This window comes from Bos mutus, chromosome X, assembly GCF_027580195.1.
Source record: "Bos mutus isolate GX-2022 chromosome X, NWIPB_WYAK_1.1, whole genome shotgun sequence".
In the NCBI taxonomy this organism is placed as follows: Eukaryota; Metazoa; Chordata; class Mammalia; order Artiodactyla; family Bovidae; genus Bos; species Bos mutus.
This window is the reverse complement of record NC_091646.1, coordinates 100,387,896-100,413,528: the sequence shown is the minus strand read 5'-3', so window position 1 is coordinate 100,413,528 and position 25,633 is coordinate 100,387,896. Positions and strand designations below refer to the sequence as shown.

Here is a 25,633-nt window from a genome sequence, read left to right as displayed (position 1 = left end):
TAGGGAATCTGAATAACCTACATCAATGAACTCAAACCAGTCCAAAAGCCAATTTCATTTACCATATTTGTCTTCCTCTCCAACACACAAACCTTTTACTTTGAAACAATGCAAAGTAACTGGAAAAACAGATCTATATTTCACCTTTGCCGAGTTAGCTTCACTTCAATTACAACCCAGCAGTAAGTGAAAGAAGTGAGCACAAGTGCAAAGAAGAAAAGAATAAAGGGTGGGACTAATCCTCCCAACTAGAAAAATAATCTTTTAATCATTTAATGCTAAAAACGACTGGCAACATAGCTGTAATGACTTTGGCTTTGGGAGTAACTATATGGAGAAACAAATACACATTTCACTGTACGTGGGAATTTCTGATGAATCCAAAGCCTGGTGGGACATATTTAACCTCCTAAACAGATAGGAAAGATGAGTATGAACAGGATGAAACGGTAAACACAAACTTGCATAAGTCCTATCTACATTCTACCTTATAGGACAAATAAATTATTGGTCTCTGATCAATACTGGTTTTTACAGCTGTATTTCTGACTCTGTGCCTGTCTTCAAAACAGGAGAGGATCCTCAGTAACTGCATGAGAAGCAGCTCAGGTTCACCTGGAAATATACAGACAATACAGAAAAATACGCTGTGCTGGGGAGGTGGTGGTGGACGGGTGGTAGTACTGCTTTTTTAGCAACTGTCTTTTCTGCACTTCACTTTTCACATCGTTAACACATTCCCCATATACCATGTCCAACTCGAAAGGCAATTCTGAATCCTGCTCACAAGTTAATGGTTATATCTTTGTTCAGCCTTCCTGAAAACAGTGATGTTCCACATAGATCAAAATTCTATACATGCATTCACAGAGACCAGCCTCATAAATAATCCTTAAAATGCCCTTTAAATCTTTAAAAAATGTTATTGATTTTGGCCATGCTGGTTCCAAAACCTGGCATCAGATATGCCTCTCTGAACAGCCTTCAAACTCTGATCTCCTCCCTCTGCCCTTTTTTAATGTGTACAAGCTACCATAATCTCTCTTTCCCCTTTTATTTTGGGCCATGATAAGATCATAAAACAAAATACACAATCACTGGATGTGACAAAAGACCCTGGCAACACCTACGTGTCAATAATAAGAAATTAAAGCATTACTCCACTGAGCACAGGACTGACCTAATTTCCTGCCACACAATTTACATTTTCTCTCACCTTCTTTAGTTTCAAGTAGTGTGTAAGGTTATTATAACCATCTCAGAGCTGTTCCTACTGTCAGTGCTGGAATATCAGACTTACTGGAATTGCTTTTTTAGTTTCTTTAAAAACAAATACTAAACACTTAGAAAAAGTAACAAAATTCCACTGTTCTCCCCAGGAAAATGGCAGTTGCCTAATTAAACTAAGATTTCTTCTGCCACCACTGTTATTTGGTACTGAAAATATTCCAAACAGTTGCCTTTTTAAAAAATATCTTTCCACTATTTCCCAGGGAGGAAAGTGATCCCTATGCAGCGATATAAAGGTAGCATTCTCTTGCGATTTGCAAAGGATTAGAGTTTGGCTTCATATATAATCTGAAGCCCATTGATCCACACACACAAAATCACTTCCCTTTAATCTGGGGATCAGACTCTTTTTCTAGAGAAACCTTGGCATTTGCATGCTGAATGCTGAACTTGGCTGCCACTGCTGGAAGACTCGAAGGGTGGGAATGGGAAAATATATTTAAAAGTTTCTGCTACTGTGGGTAGGGGGTTTAGCGGGGTGGGTGTCAGTGTAAGCATCAGATATCCTATTCTAGTCCCCATTTCTTGTTCCCTGTGATTGTTAACATTTTATTCTGTTTGGCTCAAGCCAGGGCAAAGATGATTGTCTCCGTGACTGTTCCAGCTGTTACTCCTCCTCCGTTCTGTTTGCTTTTCAGGGCTTAAATCCCACCCACCCTCAACTTCAGCCAAAGCAATTTCACTTCAGGGTCGTGTCCAATCCAAGATCAAACAATGATGACTGAAACCAATTCTACTGTGATCAAGGGTCAGAAACCTTTCATATAGCCATGTTGTTTCATTTGCTCTTCTGCTTTTCCAAGAGCAACTGGATTCTCCAAAGAGGGGATTTGGGACAAGGAAATAAAAAATCTAGACAAAAAAGAAAGGGTGGTGGGGGGTGACAGGGAGAGGCCACAGGGATAAAGAAGCCAAGAGACCAAGAAGAACTTGTTGGCCACATATGTTTATTTCACTTAAAGACTTCAGTACATCACTTACATTGGATGAATTTTTTTTCCACGTTAAAGTATTTTATAATTAATAATATGTCTCTCTTGGGCAACCAAACCCTTTCAATTCAAGCTTCAAACTTAATTTCAAATTGAATGGAGATAAAGTGTCCTGCCCTTTTCATTGTCATGATTCGACCGAGAATGACAAACTTTGCTTAAAGACCGGCACAGACACCTGGAGAAACGTGAGAAGGACACTCAGAAATGACTCCACATTCAATCCCAGAGGGCAAAGAAAAAGAAAAAAAAAAAAAAAACCACCCTGAATCCTCTATGTCAAATCCTTGATTTTTAGGCTCTCCTTGCCTTTTCTTTCTTTCCTGATTTCTCCAAGTCTTGGGGCATGGGACGAACACTTTAGAAAATGCAACGAGGTAAATGTCAGTTGGAATCCTTGGAAGAAATCAGGCAGAAAGTTGACCTTTGGCACTTGCAGCGCAATGGAAGGTAGAGCCTGGCGCGCCCCTTCCTTCTGCGAGGTCTGGAGACGGTTTAGGAAGCCTGGCTGGCTCGCGTCCACACAGACAGCCTGGAAAGGAGCAAAAAGCTCCCGCAGCTCCAATCCCCGCGTGGGGAACGTTCTGTCCCCTCCGGGTACTGCGAGACATCAGCCTTTTCTCTCCAAGCTCGTCCCAAAGTCGGGGGAAGGGGCTCCCAGCGAGCCGGGGGGGAGCCCCGGGGGCGCACCTGCTGCGGCGCCGCGGGGACCCGCGGGGGGACCTTGCCCTGAGGGCCGGCCGTCTAGAGCCCGGGGTCGAGCCGCCACGCGAGTCCAAGTTTTGGCCGCCTCTACTAGCACCCTGCTCGCGCCACAAGTGCACGGACTGCGGCGATCTGAGGGCGGCGCGGTGCACTTACCCTTTGAGCTGTTCCCTCATGGCTGCTAGGGCTCCGCGGTCAGGGGAGGGCGTGAGCGGAGAAGTGAGCTTCCCAGAGCCGCCGGGCTCCCCGAAAGTCGAGCGCCGCCGTCGCTGCCGCCGCCGCCGCCCAGGCTCGAAGCTGAAAGCACTGCGGAGGAGCCGGCGCGGGCTAGCAGGCGGGCGGGCGGCGCGCGGGAGGGGGCGCTGCAGGCAGACGGGGCGGGGCTGGGCCGGGCTCCGCCCCTACCTAGCGCCCTGGGAACCCGGACTCTGGGAGACCGGCAGTCGGGGCTTTCAAAACGGAAAGGAAAAAGAGAAAAGCAAAAGAAAGACGGAGCAGGAGATTTAAGGTAGTGCCCGGAACCTGGAAGCCACACATTGCCCTACCAGCACCCCCTTAAATCCTCCAGCGAGACAACTTGTTGCCTAAATAAATGACCTAGGTGCAAATGACCTCATCGCAGATAATTAAGTGTGTGGGCTCAAGAGTTGGCTTTTTAAAGAGTGAAAGAGAAAAAATTCACGAGCATAATTCTTCCTCCCCCCACCAATCAAAGATTAAACTGATGGAGCTGTAAGGACATGATATTCTAGTTTCGCTCATCCTGGGCTAAATAGGTTTTAAGGAAGCATTTGTCTGTGTATTTGTGACAGCAGTCGTTCTCATCCTGTAGTCCCAGGACCAGCAGCATCGCCTGGGAACTTAGAAATGAAAATTCCCTGGGCTCCAGCCCAGAGAGAGCTACTGAATCAGAAACTCCAAGCACAGTGAACTTTGAGAACCAGTGGTATAGACTCTAAATAAAAACCACCACCAATGGTGTGGTCTTTTAGTATTCTTCAGAGAAATCTAAAAGGAAACCATTTCCAATGGAACGTTCTATTGGGAAAGTTACAGGGCCTGGTAGTTCAAATACTTCTAATTGCAGAGTTTGCAATATGACGACACAGGTTAACTATGCAAAATTGTGACAAGCTTGGAAATATTCTGAAGAGAAGAAAGCATTCATGAGCACAAGAATTTTTCTCAACCTTCACATAATATCTTTGATTAAAGAGTCCAAAGGGTATTTTCAGATAAACTTCCTTAGTGGTTTCATTGTCCCTGTTTGTCCATTTATTTTGTTGGTCTGCTTTTCTTTTTATCATCTTTCAACCATTTCGTTTTCACTCTCTGTTCTGGTTGATTCATTCTTCAGCTTACAGTTTAAAGGGTTCCCCTTTTTCTTTTTAAATGTCCTCTCTCTCAACATTTCCTCTTCACCCCTTCTAGGCCAGAATGTTTGAGGTGAAAGGATTCTAGCTATCAATCTCCTTTTCCTATTTGCTATATCGCAGCAAAAGAGGCAAAAATAATGTGCATGAACCAAAGGTAAAGGGAGTGTGAAGTTTCTTCATTACCCTTGACAAACCACATACAAATGTAAACTTTATAGGGAAGACACCGTGCATGCAGGTCTGATTGGTGTTGCTATTTTAAAACAAATAGAGCACTTCTTGGGGCTTCCCAGGTGGTTCAGTGCTAAAGAATCCATGTGCCAATGCAGGCACCACAGGAGCTGCAGGTTCGATCCCTAGGTTGGGCAGATTCCCTGGAGGAGGAAATGGCAACCCACTCCAGTATTCTTGTCTGGAGAATTCCATGGACAGAGGAGCCTCATGGGCTATAGTCTATGGCGTCACAAAGAGTCAGACACAACTGAGCACACACACAGGGCACTTCTGGCATTGGACCTGATACACTGAGACATTACTGCTATCTTTTAGTTATTTTGAGCCAGTGAATTGTGGACTCAGCTGCTATTAGGTCTGGTGGGGCAGAGTGCACACCAGGACTGGCTTTGCGTGAGGCTGTCCCTTGGTCTCACTGGAGATTCTAGGTCTGCCCCTATCTTTGGGGAAAAGGGTGGCCTTTGCAGTTAATCAGTGATGTCACCTCTGTGTCAATGTAGCAAGTGGTGACTTAAATATTGTTTATATGTATTCCAGTGAAAAGATGCAAACATTCTAGCATGGACATTTGTAAATATTAGGAAACACTGTCTTTCTCTTCCTTTCTAGTTTGTTTTACACTTTTAAATTACCTGCTTAAGATTTGGGGATTCTGCTATGTTTCTCTTAAATCAATGCTCAAGTCTACTTTCTCAGTGTCCAGCTAGAAAACTACTCGAAACAATTCATTGGGGAAAAAAAGGAAAATTAGAAATTACTATTCAAATTTTCTCTTACATTTGACAGATGGCAATCCTCAAAAATACATCTTTAGGTTCTTTTTTAGACTGGCGTTATAGGCCCTTTGAAGGCTTTGTCCCAAATCTCGATGTTGTTTTCAAAACTAAATACAGAAAGCATTATTAAGAAATGAAAAGGGCATCACAGCAACTGTTTTGTTATTTATTTCAGTTAGAATATCAATTTTGCTTATTAGGGAAAGCCGTTAAGAAAAGAATATAATTTATATATCTTCATTTCATATATCAATTATATAGTGATGCCATGTATGATAAAACATTAATTGCTTGCTTATAATAGCTCTCCTCTTCCTCCTCATTATTACTGTTCTGATGTGAACCACAGACCATAAAGCAACTTAAGTTTAAATCCTGCCTTTAAAACCTACCACAAGCTGCTGGTCCCTAGTACCATGGCTGGAATGTGGCCGTGCAAAGATTGGAAATAGGGAGTCTGGCTTAAAGGCCCATGTAATTAGCCACTCTGTCAGGCTGCCGTGCAGAGAAGTGGCTTCTCCTACTGTGGAGGAAGATCTGTATGTTTTCTTGTGTGCTCATGAGCGATCCCACTGCTGGCTGGCAGCAGAGGAGAGTCAATTTGCTAGAAACAGAGGTAAGGAAGGAATTAAATAGGATAAGGTCTAGGAAGGCCACCTAGTACATTTTTCCATACACCAAACTCGTCTTTGAATCACTTAAACGTTGTTGGTACTTAGAAAAGGAGGACCTCTCTGATCAAAGGGACTATACTGGGTATCTCCCCATTCTCTCTTCCAGCTCTGTTCTATGCCCTTTTCCACCCTGCTCTGTGGCCCAGGGGGTTGGACCTCTGTGGATGGCATCAATCAGGCTCTCTTACCCTTTGGCTTTCTTTCACTTTCAGCCAATGGGAAACAGTGATGAAAGGCCTATAGCAGGAGATGAAAGGGTAGGAGGAGAGAGATGTCGGGGTATTTATTCCCCAACCTCCCTCCTGTTGGTCTTGAGCCTGCCAGTGGCCAAGTTTCTTTATGCTTGGCCATGAGTCTCGCTGCGTAGTCATTTCTATAGCATCAGCATGCTTCAAGTACCTTAAACCATTCCCTCCTCTCACCCTTGTTCTTTCTCCTGCAGTGCTCAGGTTTTAGTAGTCTTTCACCACACTTTCTTCAAGTACCACTTTTGAGTGTATGATCTGTTTTTCCTCCCAGGACCCAGATCAAACAGGGACCCACCCAGTCAAAGTCACCCTCTGGGGTACTTGGCTGGTTGCTGAGTAGGGACCACTGATTAAGGAGAAAGTTAACTCCACCAGTTAGAGGTGAAAAGGAGATTAAACTTGGTCACTGGATAGATATTTGTAGAAGCCTCCTCTGTAGGCCCCAAAGGAGATTCTGGCCTACTAGGGATAAAAGCAAGTCAGTAATTATAAATGGTGATCACAGCAAGAAATAGACAAGAAATAGATGATTCTTTCTCAGGGCTTTAGGGCTCTCCTCGATCTCTGGGAGAGTGTCAAGGTAGGGATTAGAGAGGTGGGCACATTGGGAAGGACCTGGTGTGCTGATCCAAAGTTTGACCTGCATGCTAAAAGGTACAGGTGAGCTTTATAAGGAAGGAATTTAAGCATGAGTGTGGCGCTGTCAGATTCGTCTTTCAGAAAAATCACTCTGGCAGTGGTGCAGGACTGGATCAGAAGAGTCTGGAACTAGGACACCAGATACAAGTTGACTCCAGCATGAGGAGGATCTGAACAATGACAGCGGCAGAGAGAGTGGGGAAATAATACAGCAGTATTCAAACTACAGGAGCTTTGACTGATTGGATGTATACATGAGCTAGAAGGAAGATCTAGGGCCATGGTCCTCAAGCCTGGCTGCCACTGGAATCACGTGGGGAATGCTAAAAAATTCAGATGCCTGGGTCTTACCACCCTGAGGTTGTGATTTAATTGGCCTTGGGCACTGGGACTTTTAAGGCTCTCCAGGTGATTCTGACATGCCGCCAAGGTGGAGTATGATTTGAGGATTATTGTTCTAGGGTGACTCCCAAGATTGGGTGAGTAACACTCACCAAGCCAGCACTTTCAGCCAGAGGGAGACAGATCTAGGCAGAAGAGGGTCAGGGAGAGATGATGAGTTCAGTCTTGAGCCTGATGACTCAGAGGTGGCGGTGTGATGTGAAAGGCAGGCGGACACCCGAGTCTGGAACTCAGAGGGAAGATGGCAGGAATAGAGCTATCCTTTGGACATGGCAGTAATGCATGGCATGGGTTTGGATGATTCTATTTAGGTGTGTGTGTGTGTGTGTGTGTCTGTCTGTCTGTCTGTGTGTGTGTGTGAAGATTCAAGGGTGGAGGCCAGGCTGTTCCTATCTTTCACCAACACATCCCTTTTCTTCTGAGCTGCTTATGGTTTCAATGTTAGCCTGACTTTACCAGGGTAAAATGAGGATCAGCAAGGGAAAGGAAAAGACAGGGAATGGTCTGCAGTGGGGGCTTGCCTGCTGTATGGCCCTGAAGGACTTCACCACCTGCTAGGGTCCAGCTTCCTTCTGGCTCCATGAGTCTCCATCCAAACTGCATTTTGTTCCTTCACTAATCTTAAGTATGAGTGCATGCTAAATCACTTCAGTCATGTCCCCGACTCTTTGCCACCCCATGGACTGTAGCCTGCCAGGCTCCTCTGTCCATGGGATTCTCCAGGCAAGAATACTGCAGTGGGTTGCCGTGCCCTCCTCCAGGGGATCTTCCCAACCCAAGGTATCGAACCCACCTCTCTTAAAGTCTCTTGCATTGGCAGGCGTGTTCTTTAGCACCAGCACCACTTGGAAAGCTCAATCTTAAGTATATAACCTGTACCATTTTATAAAAATTCATTTGGAATATAGGTATTGCTTCAATTAAACCTAATACACAGTTTATAGTAAAATTTCAACATTTGGCTATCTATCCAGTAAACACATAAGGATCTCATGTTTCTCTTTGCACAGTACAAGTATTAGCCATGAACAGTGAATCAGATGTCTAACAAATGCTTCCAGTGATGGTGAGTCATTGTTAGGGCAAATACAATGGTGTGCTAATTAAAATATATGTAAAAATCCCTTTCGATCAATCTGAAACCCCACATCTTGGGGATATCAGCATATCCAGTCAGTTCGCATTAACTGGTAAATGAAGGGACCTCCACATTCAGACACAGCGTACTTCACACCCACACAAAAGCCTATTTTTCCAGGCTCTTCCCCTGCAGGGAGGCAGAGTAAGCCAGAGTGAGCAAAGTTCTCTGAGCCAGCTACCATGTGAACCAGAGATTTCAGCACACAGGCTCCAGAGGAAGTCGCACTGGGCTTCTCTCTCATACAGTATTCTTCTAATAAGATTTTTCAAAGCTTCACCGAGCCACCTATATAAGACTGAACATCTAGAAAAGATGTGAAGTTTAGCATCTTCACTAAAATCAAGCCACACTCCATTAACCTCACAGGCCCAGCAGTTCCTCCCTGGCAAAGAATTCGGCTGTGTACCTATTAGCCTGCCAACTACAGAGCTAGCCCCGTATAGGGAGCACACCACCTCCAGCTCAACGGCTCAATGTGGATGCTAGTTAAGGTGGTTCAGGCAGATCTGCATTCTTGGTCCACCTTAAGGACAGCTCAAAGCTGTAACTATTAGTCTGCCTTTCCCAAATGGCAGTGCCAAATAACAGGAATTTCAAAACTAGGCAGAAATTCTGACACTCTGCAAAATCTGCCTTCCTCTTTAGCTACAAATAAGGCTTTGTATTGGATTAGACTCACAGCAGGTGAAAACCCCAATTAGTGAATTCATTCTGGGGCTTCTTCCTACCTTCCTCCCACACACCACCCTAACCAAAAAAAAAAAAAAAAAAAGGAAGTCTTTTCTCAAATCACAAGTAGATTAACTCTTTGATCTACCCAATCAAACCATTCACCACATGAAGAATTCTCCTAGGAAAGTGGGAGGCTATTGAAAGATGTACCTTTCGTCACTTCATAATGGGGGTTACAGAAAATCCCATTTTGCCAGATTTTATTGTTTTCTTCCAATCCATAAATACTCTCAGGTTTTCTGATCAATCTAGAAATTACAGTTTTTATTTCTACCTGAATACTCGCAAAGCCAATATTATCTAAAGCATGATTAATGGACAGCCTGCTACAAGAGAGAATTATTTTTAAGTTATATTCTTATTTTGGTGTAGTTGAGGAGAGAGAAAAATATTAAATTTTAGTTTAAACACTATGCTTTGGCCTTAGGAAGCACACAAAGTCTATATTTCATACTTTGCAAATATTTATTTGTCAAAGGAAATTCATCACTGGACTCAGTTAGAGATTTGGTTTGAACGTTCAAAAAAAAAAAAAAAATAAAGCAAGAACAGCTTGAGTTTTTAGAGTGATTTACTTATACTTTGTCAGTTGCTTCTGTGGCAATAATTCAGAACCCAGTTTTATTTATGAGCATATGATTAAAAAAGAGCAGCTTTGTCTTTTTTTAATTGTTTTAGTCCTGTCACTTTTCTTGAAACAAGTCGTAGGACTTATTATCCATAAGAAAATACTGAACATACATCAGATAGTAAGGCAGCTTTTAGAGGTAGTCATCTGTTACTGTCAGAGGTTCATTTCATTTTGAGGCTTTTTAATTAAAATGCGAAATTCTACATACATTCCTGCCTAAATTACCCCTTTCTGAAATAGTCGAACTTCATTAAAAAAAAAAAAAAAGTTAAATCCTAATGTAACCATTTTTAATACTTCTGACTTGGTTCTTGAGATCCTAAGATTGGGGGTGGGGTGGGGGGGGTAGTAAACAAAGGAATTACCAGTCAATTAAGTGTACAAGGGAGTCCTCTTAAGTTGAAACAGATAAGGAAAATTTAATATTCAAATGCTACCCTATGAAGACACTAGGGTTTTTTTTTTTTTTTTCCTTTGAGATGAATATCTACCAGAATCAAAAGCAGCTTCTTAATCTTCAGCCAGCGTAGCTCCACATTCTAGCAGAAGCATTAACCAGAGCAAGGCAGAGCTCTAGACCAATTCTGCCCCTAGAGGCCAGTCACTTAACCCTTTGAGACCAGTTACTTAACACCTCTGGAGCTCTGGTGGTAAAATTCAGACACTATTGTAGGAGGCCAGATCAGATCAGTCGCTCAGTCGTGTCCGACTCTTTGCGACCCCATGAATCGCAGCAGGCCAGGCCTCCCTGTCCATAACCAACTCCCGGAGTTCACTGAGACTCACGTCCATCAAGTCAGTGATGCCATCCAGCCATCTCATCCTCTGTCGTCCCCTTCTCCTCCTTCCCCCAATGCCTCCCAGCATCAGAGTCTTTTCCAATGAGGAGGCCAGAGTAAGGGTCAAATCACATATTGACTATGAAAGCGATTGGACGGCTGGAGGATACTCTGTTCATGCCAAGTAGCCGGTTGGGTAGGTATATTTCCTAAAGTGAAAGTGCTCAGTCGTGTCCAACTCTTTGCGACCCCATGAACTGTAGCTTGCCAGGCTCCTCTATCCATGGGATTCTCCAGGCAAGAACACTGGAGTGGGTTGCCATTCCCTTCTCCAGGGGATCTTCCTGACCCAGGGATCATACCCGGGTCTCCCACACTGCAGGCAGATTCTTTACCATCTGAGCCACCAGGGAAGCCATAGTTCTTAAAGGAAACCCAAGAAGTTCAGGAATACTGTTAGGAATACAGCATGAAATAAATTAAGCACTGTCATTTTAACTTTTCGTTTTTAGACTGTTGTATGAAGAAAAAGGAGAGATCTAAGAGTTCTAGTCTTTTCTCTTTAGCAAGTTTCAAAGGGACCCTTTCTTTCTTTTGTTTTTTTACATTTAAGAGGGAAACAAATGGGTAAAATAATATTTTTTTTTGAGGAGGGGGGGAAATAAATCACTAACCATCAGCCTAAGATAGGAGTAAAGTTCACATCAAAAGGTCTTATTTTGGGGGGCTGAGGCTAAAATAGCAAGACTATTCACACATGTTAAAAGATGTATTCACATTCCTATTGGCAGAGAGCAGAACCCCAAAGAACAAGTGAATGTTGGTTTCATGGGGGACAGCAGGAGAGAAAGATTCCTTACCCTCTGGTAGAGAAGGACTCTGAGTGCAGGCCTTGATTAGCCAGGATGTGGGAGGAATTCCCCACAAGAAAGGGAAATGGAGGTTAAAAACGAATTTAACCAAGTAATGATTTACCAAGGGCTGAATCTTATACTTCAGCTCTAGTTTTGTCCAGACACTTTTTGAAGATAAAAGTGAAATATGAATGCAAAGAATTTTAACTAATTCACAAATTCCCAAGGAGTCTTTTTCATGTCTCATAGCTAGACTAAGTTGCTGCTAAATATTCCCATATATTCATTTCTTTAAATGACTGCAATTGTGGTATATTTATGGAGCACTTACATATGTCTTTGCTTATCAGTCAAACTCTTCTCATTTTTCATTATCATTAGTAACACCTGGAAAGTGTCTGGAGGATGGACTTGGAAATATTTCAATATTTCAACATTGTAATCAGGTTCCTCTCACCAGAAGGACTCAAACATGACACTGACCTAAAGGAGCTTACAATCTAGTTGAGATAGATTCATATATGATTAAATCCAATATCAGACAGGTTATAAATATAGAAATGGAGGGGAAAAAAGCCAAAAGAGAGAGGTGGTTAGTTTGACCTCTTGGGATTAGGGGACATACATTTCAATTAAGAGCTAATCAGGCTTATACCGTCAGGCTTCATGCATGTTTCTGTTAGTGTAAGAAGAGCTAATGTAAGTTTCTTAAGTTGATTGTGAGCTAATCTCTCATATTAATAATTTATTAAGGCATAGATTTTTGGGGAAAAGTTAATGTATTGCTGTGTTATGAAATCAATTATGCTTTTATGGAATACAAAAAAGTATTGGGCCAATATTGGATTTTATGTCTCAAGAAGGCTAACACACAGAAAATACCAACCATCCCATTAGAATATGAAATCACAAACTTGATTTACTGTCAAGCTTGTAGTGTGGAAATCTAGGTCCTTACAGCTTGAAGTTACTCGCATCCCTTAGAAGCTTCTTCTCATGTGTTGGCTAGAAAAGAAAAAATTGGCATCACCTTGGACAGAGGAGCCTGGCAGGCTATATATAGCCCATGGGTTCACAAAGAGTCAGACACAACTGAAGTGACTGAGCACTTAGCATGTACTTTTGAATATTCTTCTCTTTGAACAGAATTAAATTTGGGGTGGGAAGAAATAAGCCTGGAAAAGAGGGTGTGGATTAGAATGCAAATATATGCTATAGAGACTCTTACAATAGTCCAGTTATGAGATGATAAAGGCCTAAACTAACAAAATGCCACTGGAAATTGGTGGGAAGGTTGAATTCAAGACAGATTACGGGACAGAATCAATGCTGCTTTTCAACTAATTGGAGGTGAGGACTGGAGGGGAAGGAAGACTAGGATTTTTGATAATGACATCATTAGCTGAGGATTCAGATTTGTGTTTATACTATATGTGTATTTGCACTTCACATTGTTCCACAGAGCCTCTAGGGCAACTTCTGAGACTGCATAAATTTCAAAAATTAACAGATAAAATTCAGGGTTAAGGAAATAGAATGAAATATGAAGAAGGGAGGAAAAGTTACAAACCAAATTTGAATACCACACAGTTTGGTATACCTAGTAAATTTAGTTATGTACACCAGCCAAAATGAGAAACAAACAACATAAACTGTTGGAAAGTATATGAAGGAACTAGAACTCTCATGCTTTGCTGATAGGAATTTAAGTTGGTATAATAACCACATTGGAAAACTGTTTGGCAGACTGTATAAAAGCTGAACATATACATTCGCTATGGCTCAGAAACTTCACTTCTTGATATATTTCTGAAATGGATATATACATATGTTCACCAGAAGACACATTTTAGGATGTTTATGATATTTCTTTTTGGTGTCATATGGCCATCAACAGTAGATTGTAACATTTAGCACATTTACACAATGGAATATTATACAGCAATGAGAACAAACAACTTGATACGACAGGGATGAATTCAAAGCTTAAAAAGCCAGATATGGAGTGGGGGCAGTCTTAAGATGGCAGAGGAATAGGATGGGGCGACCACTTTCTCCCCCACAAATTCATCAAAAGATCATTTGAACGCTGAGCAAATACCACAAAACAACTTCTGAACACTAGCGGAGGATACCAGGCACCCAGAAAGACAGCCCATTGTCTTTGAAAAGAGGTAGGACAAAATATAAAAGATAAAAAGAGACACAAAAGAGTTAAGGACAGAGACCTGTCCCGGGGAGGGAGTCATAAAAGAGGAGAAGTTTCCAAATACCAGGAAACCCTCTAACCGGGGGTCTGTGGGGAGTTTTGGAATCTTAGAGGGCAACATAACCTGGAGGAAAAAATAAATAAATAAAACCCACAGATTATGCACCTAACTGCAATTCCCAGTGGAGAAGTAGCCCAGATGCTCGCATCCACCACCAGCAAGTGGGGGCTGAACAGGGAGGCATGGGCTGCATTGCTTAGGGTAAGGATGGGGCCTGAATGCCCTGAGGGCAATCTGAGGGAGCTACCTTGAGACAGCAACCCAAACCCTGGGATAGCCATACAGGGGAAAAAAAAAAAAAAAGAGGAAAGAGAGAGAGAGAAAGAACTTTCCCAGGAAAAGCTCCAACCTAAGGCACTGCTGGGCCCACTCATAGAACAAGGGAATGAACAAATACCAGAGGAGAGCTAGCTGGCTGTGGGCTGGCCCACCCCTGACTGGAGGCAGACAGGCAGGTGGGCGATGGCCAGAGCTGAAAGGCAAGGGGCAAACTCGGCCCCAGAGACAGGATCCCCTACCAAATTGTGAGCAGGCTCCCAATTGCTAACCAAGTCTTCCTGGAATCCTGGATGGTTGACATCCACCAGGAGGGCTGCAGCCAGAGATCAGCTCCCCAGAGGAGATGCATGGCACAAATGAGATGGTGCTCCCACTGCACACACAGGAAACGAAGTGGCTGAGACCAGGGAGGTGATAAGACACACTGCACCTGGGGAGAGTGTGCTTGCCAAGCATCTAGTTGCCTGAGCTGCTTGGACATGGGAAGGGCACAAAATGCAAGCCCAACTGAGTCTGTGCCTTTGTGGAGTACCCATGAACCTGAACCTGAGTGGCATAGACCTGGGAAGTGCAAGCCCCAACATTCGAATCATAGGAGTCCCAGAAGAAGTAGACAAAAAGAAAGGGCATGAAAAAATACTTGAGGAAATAATAGTTGAAAACTTCCCTAAAATGGGGAAGGAAATAGCCACCTAAGTCCAAGAAACCCAGAGAGTCCCAAATAGGATAAACCCAAGGAAAAACATGCCAGGACACATATTAATCAAATTAACAAAAATCAAACACAAAGAACAAATATTAAAAGAAGCAAGAGAAAAACAACAAATAACCCACAAGGGGATCCCCATAAGGATAACAGCTGATCTTTAAATAGAAACTCTTCAAGCCAGAAGGGAATGGCAGGACATACTTAAAGTGATGAAAGAGAAAAACCCAGATTACTGTACCCAGCAAGGATCTCAATCAAATATGAAGGCGAAATAGAAAGCTTTACAGACAAGCAAAACTACTCAGAGAATTCAGCACCACCAAACCAGCTCTCCAACAAATGCTAAAGGATCTTCTCTAGACAGGAAACACAGAAGAGGTATATAAACTCGAACCCAAAACAACAAAGTAAATGGCAAAGGGATCATACTTATCAATAATCATCCTAAATGTAAATGGGTTGAATGCCCCAACCAAAAGACAAAGACTGGCTGAATGGATACAAAAACAAGACCCATATATATGCTGTCTACAAGAGACCCACCTCAAACCTAGGGACACAAACAGACTGAAAGTGAAGGGCTGGAAAAAGATATTTCATGCAAATAGAGACCAGAAGAAAGTAAGTATAGCAATACTCATATCAGATAAAATAGACTTTGAAATAAAGGCTGTGAAAAGAGACAAAGAAGGACACTACATAATAATCAAAGGATCAATCCAAGAAGAAGATATAACAATTATAAATATATATGCACCCAACATAGGAGCACGGCAATATGTAAGGCAAATGCTAACAAATATGAAAAGGGAAACTAACAGTAACACAATAATAGTGGGAGAATTTAATACCCCACTCACACCTATGGATAGATCAACTAAAAAGAAAATGAACAAGGAAATACAAACTTTAAATGATACAATGGATCAGTTAGATCTAATTGATATCTATAGGACATTTCACCCTAAAACAGTGATTTTCACCTTTTTCTCAAGTGCACATGGAAACTTCTCCAGGATAGATCACATCCAGGGCCATAAATCTAGCTTTGGTAAATTAAAAAAATTTTGAAATAATCTCAAGCATCTTTTCTGATCACAATGCTGTAAGATTAGATGCCAACTACAGGAAAAAAAATTATTAAAAATACAAACATATGGAGGCTAAACAACACACTTCTGAATAACCAACAAATCACAGAAGAAATCAAAATATGCATAGAAACGAATGAAAATGAAAACACAACAACCCCAAACCTATGGGATTCAATAAAAGCAGTGCTAAGGGGAAGGTTCATAGCAGTACAAGCCTACCTCAAGAAAAAGGAGAAAAATCAAATAAATAACCTAACTCTACACCTAAAGCAACTAGAAAAAGAAGAAATGAAGCACCCCAGGGTTAGTAGAAGGAAAGAAATCATAAAAATTATGGCAGAAATAAATGCAAAAGAAACAAAGGAGACCATAGCCAAAATCAACAAAGTTAAAAGCTGGTTCTTTGAAAAGATAAATAAAATAGACAAACCATTAGCCAGACTCATCAAGAAACAAAGGGAGAAGAATGAAATCAACAAAATTAGCAATTAAAATTGAGAAATCACAACAGACAACACAGAAATACAAAGAATCATAAGAGACTACTATCAGCAACTATATGCCAATAAAATGGACAACTTGGAAGAAATGGACAAATTCTTAGAAAAGTATAACTTTCCAAAACTGGACCAGGAAGAAATAGAAAATCTTAACAGACCTATAACAAGCACAGAAATCAAAACTGTAATCAGAAATCTTCCAACAAACAAAAGCCCAGGACCAGATGACTTCACAGGTGAATTCTACAAAAAATTTAGAGAAGAGCTAACACCTATCCTACTCAAACTCTTCCAGAAAATTGCAGAGGACGGTAAACTGCCAAACTCATTCTATGACGCCACCATCATCCTAATACCAAAACCAGACAAAGATGCTGCAAAAAAAGTAAACTATAGGCCAATATTACTGATGAACATAGATGCAAAAATCCTTAACAAAATTATAGCAAACAGAATCCAACAACATATTAAAAAGATCATACATCATGACCAAGTGGGCTTTATCCCAGGGATGCAAGGATTCTTCAATATTCACAAATCAATGAATGTGATACACCACATTAACAAATTGAAAGATAAAAACCATATGATTATCTCAATAGATGCAGAGAAAGCCTTTGACAAAATTCAACATCCATTTATGATAAAATCCCTCCAGAAAGCAGACGTAGAAGGAACATATGTCAACATAATAAAAGCCATATATGATAAACCCACAGCAAACATTACCCTCAATGGTGAAAAATTGAAAGCATTTCCCCTAACGTCAGGAACAAGACAAGGATGCCCATTCGCACCACTACTATTCAACATAGTTTTGGAAGTTTTAGCCACAGCAATCAGAGAAGAAAAAGAAATAAAAGGAATCCAGATTGGAAAAGAAGTAAAACTCTCACTGTTTTCAGATGACATGATCCTCTACATAGAAAATCCTGAAGACACCACCAGAAAATTACTAGAGCTAATCAATGAATATAGTAAAGTTGCAGGATATAAAAGTAGCACACAGAAATCCCTTGCATTCCTATATACTAACAATGAGAAAATAGAAAGAGAAATTAAGGAAACAATTCCATTTACCATTGCAATGAAAAGAATCAAATACTTAGGAATAAATCTACCTAAAGAAACAAAAGACCTATATATCAAAAACTATAAAACACTGATGAAAGAAAAAGATGACACAAATGATGGAGAAATATACCATGTTCATGGATCGGAAGAATCAATTAATGAAAACGAGTAAACTACCCAAAGCAAACTATAGATTCAATACAATCCCTATCAAGCTACCAAAAGTATTTTTCAGAGAATTAGAACAAATAATTTCACAATTTGTATGGAAAGACAAAAAACCTCGAATAGCCAAAGCAACCTTGAGAAAGAAGAATGGAAGTGGAGGAATCAACCTGCCTGACTTCAGGCTCTACTACAAAGCCACAGTCATCAAGACAGTATGGTACTGGCACAAAGACAGAAATATAGATCAATGGAACAAAATAGAAAGCCCAGAGATAAATCCACACACCTATGGATACCTTATCTTTGACAAAGGAGGCAAGAATATACAATGGAGAAAAGACAATCTCTTTAACAAGTGGTGCTGGGAAAACTGCTCAACCACTTGTAAAAGAATGAAACTAGAACATTTTCTAACACCATACACAAAAATAAATTCAAAATGGATTAAGATCTAAATGTAAGACCAGAAACTACATAACTCCTAGAAGAAAACATAGGCAAAACACTCTCTGACATAAATCACAGCAGGATCCTCTATGACCCACCTCCCAGAGTAATGGAAATAAAAGCAAAAATAAACAAATGGGACCTAATTAAATTTAAAAGCTTTTGCACAAAGAAGGAAACTATAAGCAAGGTGAAAAGACAGCCTTCAGAATGGGAGAAAATAATAGCAAATGAAGCAACTGACAAAGAATTAATCTCAAAAATATACAAGCAACTCCTGCAGCTCAATTCCAGAAAAATAAGTGACCCAATCAAAAAATGGGCCAAAGAACTAAACAGACATTTCTCCAAAGAAGATATACAGGTGGCTAAAAACACATGAAAAGATGCTCAATATCACTCATCAGAGAAATGCAAATCAAAACCACAATGAGGTACCATTTCACGCCAGTCAGAATGGCTGCTATCAAAAAGTCTACAAAAAATAAATGCTGGAGAGGGTGTGGAGAAAAGGGAGCCCTCTTACACTGTTGGTGGGAATGCAAACTAGTACAGCCACTGTGGAGAACAGTGTGGAGATTCTTTGAAAAACTGGAAATAGAACTGCCATACAACCCAAAAATCCCACTCCTGGGCATACACACTGAGGAAACCAGAATTGAAAGAGACACATGTACCCCAATGTTCATCGCAGCACTGTTTACAATAGCCAGGACAAGGAAGCAACCTAGATGTCCATCGTCAGAAGAATGGATAATAAAGCTGTGGTACATATACACAATGGAATATTACTCAGCTATTAAAAAGAATGCATTTGAATCAGTATTAATGAGGTGGATGAAACTGGAGCCTGTTATACAGAGTGAAATAAGTCAGAAAGAAAAACACCAATACAGTATATTAACACATATATATGGAATTTAGAAACATAGTAACGATGACCCTATATGAAAGACAGCAAAAGAGACACAGATGTAAAGAACAGACTTTTTGGACTCTGTGGGAGACGGAGATGGTGGGATTATTTGAGAGAATAGCATTGAAACATGTATATTATCATATGTGAAATAGATTACCAGTCTAGGTTCGATGCATGAGACAGGGCACTCAATGCTGGTGCACTGGGATGACCCTGAGGGATGGGATGGGGAGGGAGGTGGGAGGGAGGGTCAGGATGGGGAACACATGTACACCTATGGCTGATTCATGTGAATGTATGGCAAAAACCACCACAATATTATAAAGTAATTAGCCTCCAATTAAAAATTTTAAAAAGCCAGATATATATAAGAGAGTACATGCTGCAATATTCCATTTATATAAAGTACAAAACCAGGTCAAATGAATTTATGCTGCTCAGTATCATGACACTAGTTACTCTCGGAGAGTGGGTAAAGATTAGAAGGGAGCACAGTGGAGCTTCTGGGGGCTGTAATATTCTGTTTCTGGATCTGGATGCTAGTTACATGGGTGTGTTCACACTGTGAAAATTCTGTGTTTATTTAAGAGTAAGCCTTTTTTGATATAACAATATATTTCAATAAATTTTAAAGGGGATATAATTTTACTGTGGTCTTCCTGGATACCAAACAAAAGAATAAATATAAAAGGAAATATGATGGATTTTATTATTTGGATTATTGATAAGGGGAAAAGAACACAATTCTTTAAGTGAAACAAAATAAAATCTAAATTCTGCTCTTAGATCTAAATAAAATCACTGCCTGGATTTTCAGATGGGAGTCACTGCACGATGTCAATTTTCAACAAAATCCCTTTCAGTAGTTGTCTTTGCAGATGTAACCTTATGGGGATCAAGGCAAACTGATCCAAGAATGTAGCTTTCTATGACCAGGCCTGTGGGATGGATAAAATATGGTACAGTGTTCTCCCATACTAGAGGTCATGAACTGTTAATAGGTCATGAAATCTACATAGTAGCTCACCACTAATGTTGTTTTTAATGAAATAGAAAAGAATAGGAAATATCAGAATGAATTAGATAGCAAGGATAAGTCATGCTTTGTGAAACGTTTCCTTCCATTGTATAAACACACAATAGACAAAGAAATACTTACAGATAGAGATACGTGTGTTTGCCCTGGAATGCTACATAAAATTTAATTTTTTCTGGGGATTGGGCAAATAAGGTGAAAGCTAGAAACCTCTACTGCACAGAGAAGTGGATGGACTGTATGCTTACTGGACAATTATGCATAAATAGAATTCCTCTTGACTGAGATTTGGAAGGAAGCAAGGGGCCAACAGTTTGTAGTTTTATTCCCCAGTAAGGGCTGGAGCATTATGAGAGACTGGAGGGGAATTAAGAGATGCAGGAGTGGGAACAAGCTGGCCAGGCATTCATCAAGTCTGAAGGTCGAGCCCCACGAGACACTGCAGGGGCTGAGAACATGCTGCAAGTTTCAGGGAGTGTCTTCTCTATCAGCTGTTCGTCTGCACGGCTATTTGAAAGTATACTCAGAATCACTCAGCCTTTTCTTGTTATTCCGAATGCCACAGTGATATTGTCACATTGCAGAAGGGGGAGGAAAAAACCACTGCTGCTAAAAAGTATTGTCAAGGGGAGTAACAGGTAGCTTGCACTACTATATACAACTGTATGTCGCCTGTCTGAGCAACACACTTCAAAACATAAACTGAGAAATAAGCCTTCTGTGCTCATCCTACAGTGGAGCCCTTGCTACTACCATGCCCAGGTCAAGGCCAACAAATTGGCAAGTGTGTGCTTGACAGCATGGTAACATTTTAGGACTGAATGGTTCCCATTCCACTTCAGTTCAGTTCAGTCACTCAGTCATGTCCGACTCTTTGTGACCCCATAGACTGCAGCCAGGCTTCCCTGTCCATTACCAACTCCCAGAGCCTACTCAAACTCATGTCCATTCTACTTAATATTTAATACCTATAAATTCATCCTATGAAGGGCTTGGAGAAACTTACTTGCATTAGTGTTTATGAAGACTGGCAAGGATTATGCTTATACAAAATGACCAAAAGCAGAGAAATTCTTCTATGACTGTAGAAACATTCTTTCTTTTGGAATTTTTTGAGGTTATATTGGTTTATAGCATTATATGAGATTCACATGTACAGCTTACTCATGTGTACACTTATGTATACATATTTTCACTTCTGTATACGTGTGTGCATGCTAACTCACTTCAGTCATGTCTGACTCTTTGTGAGCCTATGCCTGCCAGGCTCCTCTGTTCATGAGATTTCACAGGCAAGAATACTGGAGCGGTTTGCCATGCCCTCCTCCAGGGGATCTTCCCAACCCAGGGATCAAACTCGTGTCTCTTATGTCTCTTGCATTGGCAGGTGGGATCTTTACCACTAGTGCCACCTGGGAAGCCCTGTGCCTATGGGGATATAATGTGTATTAAGAGTGAAAACAGTAACAGCATTTAGAATAAAATTCTTTTCAAAAAAGTGGCCAGCTAAGAGAATGAGAAAGGAAGTCATATCCTTTCTTCAGAATTTAGTCACAGCATCATTCATTAAATTCCCTGCAGTTAAGTGGTTAATCGACTATATTTCTTACCTCTATTTCATATACTGTATTTTAAAATCACTCGACTATGGATACTGTATTTCCACCATTGGCTATGAAGCTACAAATCAACTGCCTAGCTCACCAAAGATCACTCACAAAGCAGGAATTATCATAGCACATCCTGTTTTACACATACCTTGATTCAGAGTCCTTTCAAGTCTACAAAGCATGCTGATAACTTTTCTCCAAGTATCTTGTGATACATTGCAAAATGGACACAATTTCTGGCCCCCTCCCTAGTTCCCCACTCTTGCAGTGTATTTTGGAGAAGGCAATGGCACCCCACTCCAATACTCTAGCCTGGAAAATCCCAAGAATGGAGGAGCCTGGTAGGCTGCAGTCCATGGGGTTGCTAAGAGTCAAACATGACTGAGCGAATTCACTTTCACTTTTCACGTTCATGCATTGGAGAAGGAAATGGCAACCCACTCCAGTGTTCTTGCCTGGAGAATCTCAGGGATGGTGGAGCCTGGTGGGTTGCTGTTTATGGGGTCCCACAGAGTCAGACATGACTGAAGCAACTTAGCAGCAGCAGTGTATTTCCTTCCATCAGAAGGAAGAGTCTCTCCATGCCTTGTATCTGGAATGACTCTAGGATGTGACTTGCTTTGGCCAATAGACAATACCAAATGTGACACAAGCACAGACTTGACCAGTCTCCACGTAAAGAAGCCTAGGCTAGGCTGTTGGATGATGAGACTCACAGACCTAGTTGCATCTGCTCCTAAGGGACCTGTCAACCAGTTGATGTGAGAATCATGACACAATAGCTCATCCAGCCTGCTAGCTGACCACAGGTGCATTAAGCAGGCCCAGAAAAGAATACAACAATCCCCCCCACCCCTCCTGCACAGTTTGGCTTTCCATGATTTCAGTCACCTATGCTCAGCTGCAGTCTGAAAATATTAAATGGAAAATTCCAGAAATCATCAACTCTTAAGGTTTAAATTGCATGCCATTCTAAGTAGCATGAGAAAACCTTATGCCATCAGTCTCACCTAGGATGATCCCTTTGTCCAGCATATCCTGCCCTTTAGACACTTAACGGCACCATGTGGGTTATCAGATTGACTGGTGCAATACTGCATAACTTGTATTCAAGTCACCCTTATTTTCTTTAATAATGGCCCCAAAGTGCAAGAGTAGTGACGGTGGTAACTGAGATATCCAGAAGAGAAGTCATAGATGTTCAAGTGCAAAGGTAAAAGTTCTTGACTTCATAAGGAAAGAAGAAAATGATAGGCTGATGTTGCTAAGAACTACAGTAAGAACCAATCTTCTATCGATGAAATTGTGAAGAAGAAAAAAGACATGTGTGCTGCTTTTGCTGCTGCTGCTGCTGCCAAGTTGCTTCAGTCGTGTCCGACTCTGTGCAACCCCATGGACTGCAGCCTACCAGGCTTCTCTGTCCATGGGATTCTCCAGGCAAGAACACTGGAGTGGGTTGCCATTTCCTTTTCCGCTGCTTTTGCTACTGCACCTCAAACTGCACAAGGTAGGGCCACAGTGCATGGTAAGAGCTTAGTTAAGATGGCAAAGGTATTAAATGTGTAAAATGATTTTGTGAAAGAAAGAGACCACACTCAGCTTTTATTAAAGTATATTGTTATAACTGCTCAACTTCATTACTATTGTTGTTGATCTCTTACTGTGCCTAATTTATACATTAAAATTTGTCATAGGTATGCACTGGCAGAAACATACCATATATAAAGTTTGGTACTATCCGTGATCTCAGGCATCTACTGGATGTCTTGTAATATATCTGCCATGGATAACAGGGGACCACTATAGTAGCTGGTTCAGAGCACCCATACAGCCCAGGCCATCTACCAAATAGTAAGCTGAATAAGTAGTCATTGTGTTAAGTCACTCACTCATATCTGACTCTTTGCGACCCCATGGACTGTAGCCCACCAGGCTCCTCGGTCCGTGGAATTCTCCAGGCAAGAATACTGGAGTGTGTTGCCATTTCCTTCTCCAGGGGATCTTATCGACTCAGGGATTGAAGTCCCGTCTCCTGTGTCTCCTGCAATGCAGGCAGATTCTTTACCCACTGAGCCATTAGGGAAACCAAAGGGATCTACAAACTATGGCTCATAGACCAAATCTGGTTTGTGGCCTGCAAATGACACCACCCTTATGGCATACAGTGAAGAGGAACTAAAAAGCCTCTTGATGAAAGTGAAAGAGGAGAGTGAAAAAGATGGCTTAAAGCTCAACATTCTGAAAACGAAGATTATGGCATCTGGTTCCATCGCTTCATGGGAAATAGATGGGGAAACAGTGGAAACAGTGTCAGACTTTATTTTTCTGGGCTCCAAAATCATTGCAGATGGTGACTGCAGCCATGAAATAAAAAGAAGCTTACTCCTTGGAAGGAAAGTTATGACCAACCTAGATAGCATATTCAAAAGCAGAGACATTACTTTGTCAACAAAGGTCCGTCTAGTCAAGGCTATGTTTTTCCAGTGGTCATGTATGGATGTGAGAGTTGGACTGTGAAGAAAGCTGAGCGCTGAAGAATTGATGCTTTTGAATTGTGGTGTTGAAGAAGACCCTTGAGAGTCCCTTGGACTGCAAGGAGATCCAACCAGTCCATTCTGAAGGAGATCAGCCCTGGATGTTCTTTGGAAGGAATGATGCTAAAGCTGAAACTCCAGTACTTTGGCCACCTCATGCGAAGAGTTGACTCATTGGAAAAGACTCTGATGCTGGGAGGGATTGGGGGCAGGAGGAAAAGGGGACGAAAGAGGATGAGATGGCTAGATGGCATCACTGACTCGATGGACGTGAGTCTGAGTGAACTCCGGGAGTTGGTGATGGACAGGGAGGCCTGCTGTGCTGCGATTCATGGGATCGCAAAGAGTCGGACACGACTGAGCGACTGAACTGAACTGAACTGACACTCAGTAAAAATGTATTTTTAAAGTTTCAAAGAGTTTAAAAAAGTATATAATATGCAACAGTGCCCATATGTAGCTCGAAAAGCTTGAAATGTTTACTACCTGGTCCTTATAGAAATGTTTGCTGACCTCTGTGTTAATCCATTAAGTTTTGGAGTAGTTTGTTATGCAGCAAAAGATAACTGATACACATCTACTCCCTAGAAAGAATGTTAGAAAGTGAGGCTTTCTCACAGAACTCAGCTGATAGCTGCTCAATTTATCCTTGGTACTTGTTGTATAGGTGCTTGTTCACTTGGCATGAATTCATTAAATACATACACACATAAGCCATGGAGTTATTTTCATTGTGTGCATCTTAAAATTAAGATTTCTAAGGCTAGGTAGTAGAACAAGTATACAGGTTTTAGCAGCTTTATTCATAATATCCCCAAACTGGAAACAACTCAAATGTCCACCAGCGGATGAACTGATAAACAAAATATGATATATTCATACAGTAAAAAGTACTCCATAATCAAAAAGAAATGAACTAGTGACTTTCAAACTACTGACATTCAAAGTCATTATGCTGAGTGTAAGAAATGAGCCACACAAAAATACTATATAATTCTATTTATAGAAAATACTCAAAAATGAAAACTAATTTATAGTGACAGAAAGCAGATCAGTGATTGCCTGGGGCCAAGGATGAGGAGTGGCCTGCAAAGGAACACAAGGAGGCTTTGGGGAGGATGAAAATATTTTGTACTCTGACTGTAACAGTAATTTCATGGGTATATACCTGTCAAAAATCAGTAAATTGTACACTTGAAATGGATGCAGTTTATTCTGTGTAAATTATTCTTTAAAACAGTTGATTTTTAAAGTGTTTTTTTTTAAGTATTTGCCTTAAAATCAAATTTAACATTCAAAAATGTATACAGTTGGACAGAAAATGAGGTGTCTTACATAGGATGTTTATATAAATATAGGACAGATTCAGGTCATGCTGTCAGTCCTTTCTGATTAATTCTGAAAATATCAAAACATGAGCTTCAGAAGTGACCTTAGAGGTTAATGAATTACATCTTCTCATCCAGTATGGAAATTGCCTTTAGGCAGTTCTATTTCCAGTTTTTTAAGGAATCTCCACA

General features: G+C 41.1%; 1 protein-coding gene across 10 annotated transcripts in view; it reads right to left on the bottom strand.

Moving 5' to 3' along the window:
- DMD (dystrophin) overlaps nucleotides 1-25,633 on the bottom strand; it is a 2,671,852-nt gene that overhangs the window by 156,729 nt on the left and 2,489,490 nt on the right. Inside the window, exon 1 of one of the 10 annotated variants that reach the window (XM_070365448.1) lies at nucleotides 3,144-3,309. The exons of 7 other annotated variants lie outside the window; for them this stretch is intronic. In XM_070365448.1, coding sequence (XP_070221549.1) covers nucleotides 3,144-3,163 — 20 coding nt within the window. In that variant the 5' untranslated portion in view covers nucleotides 3,164-3,309. Of the gene's footprint in view, nucleotides 1-3,143; nucleotides 3,310-25,633 lie in introns of those variants that run through there. 2 more of the 10 variants (XM_005899740.2, XM_005899739.2) reach the window with 2 other exon arrangements.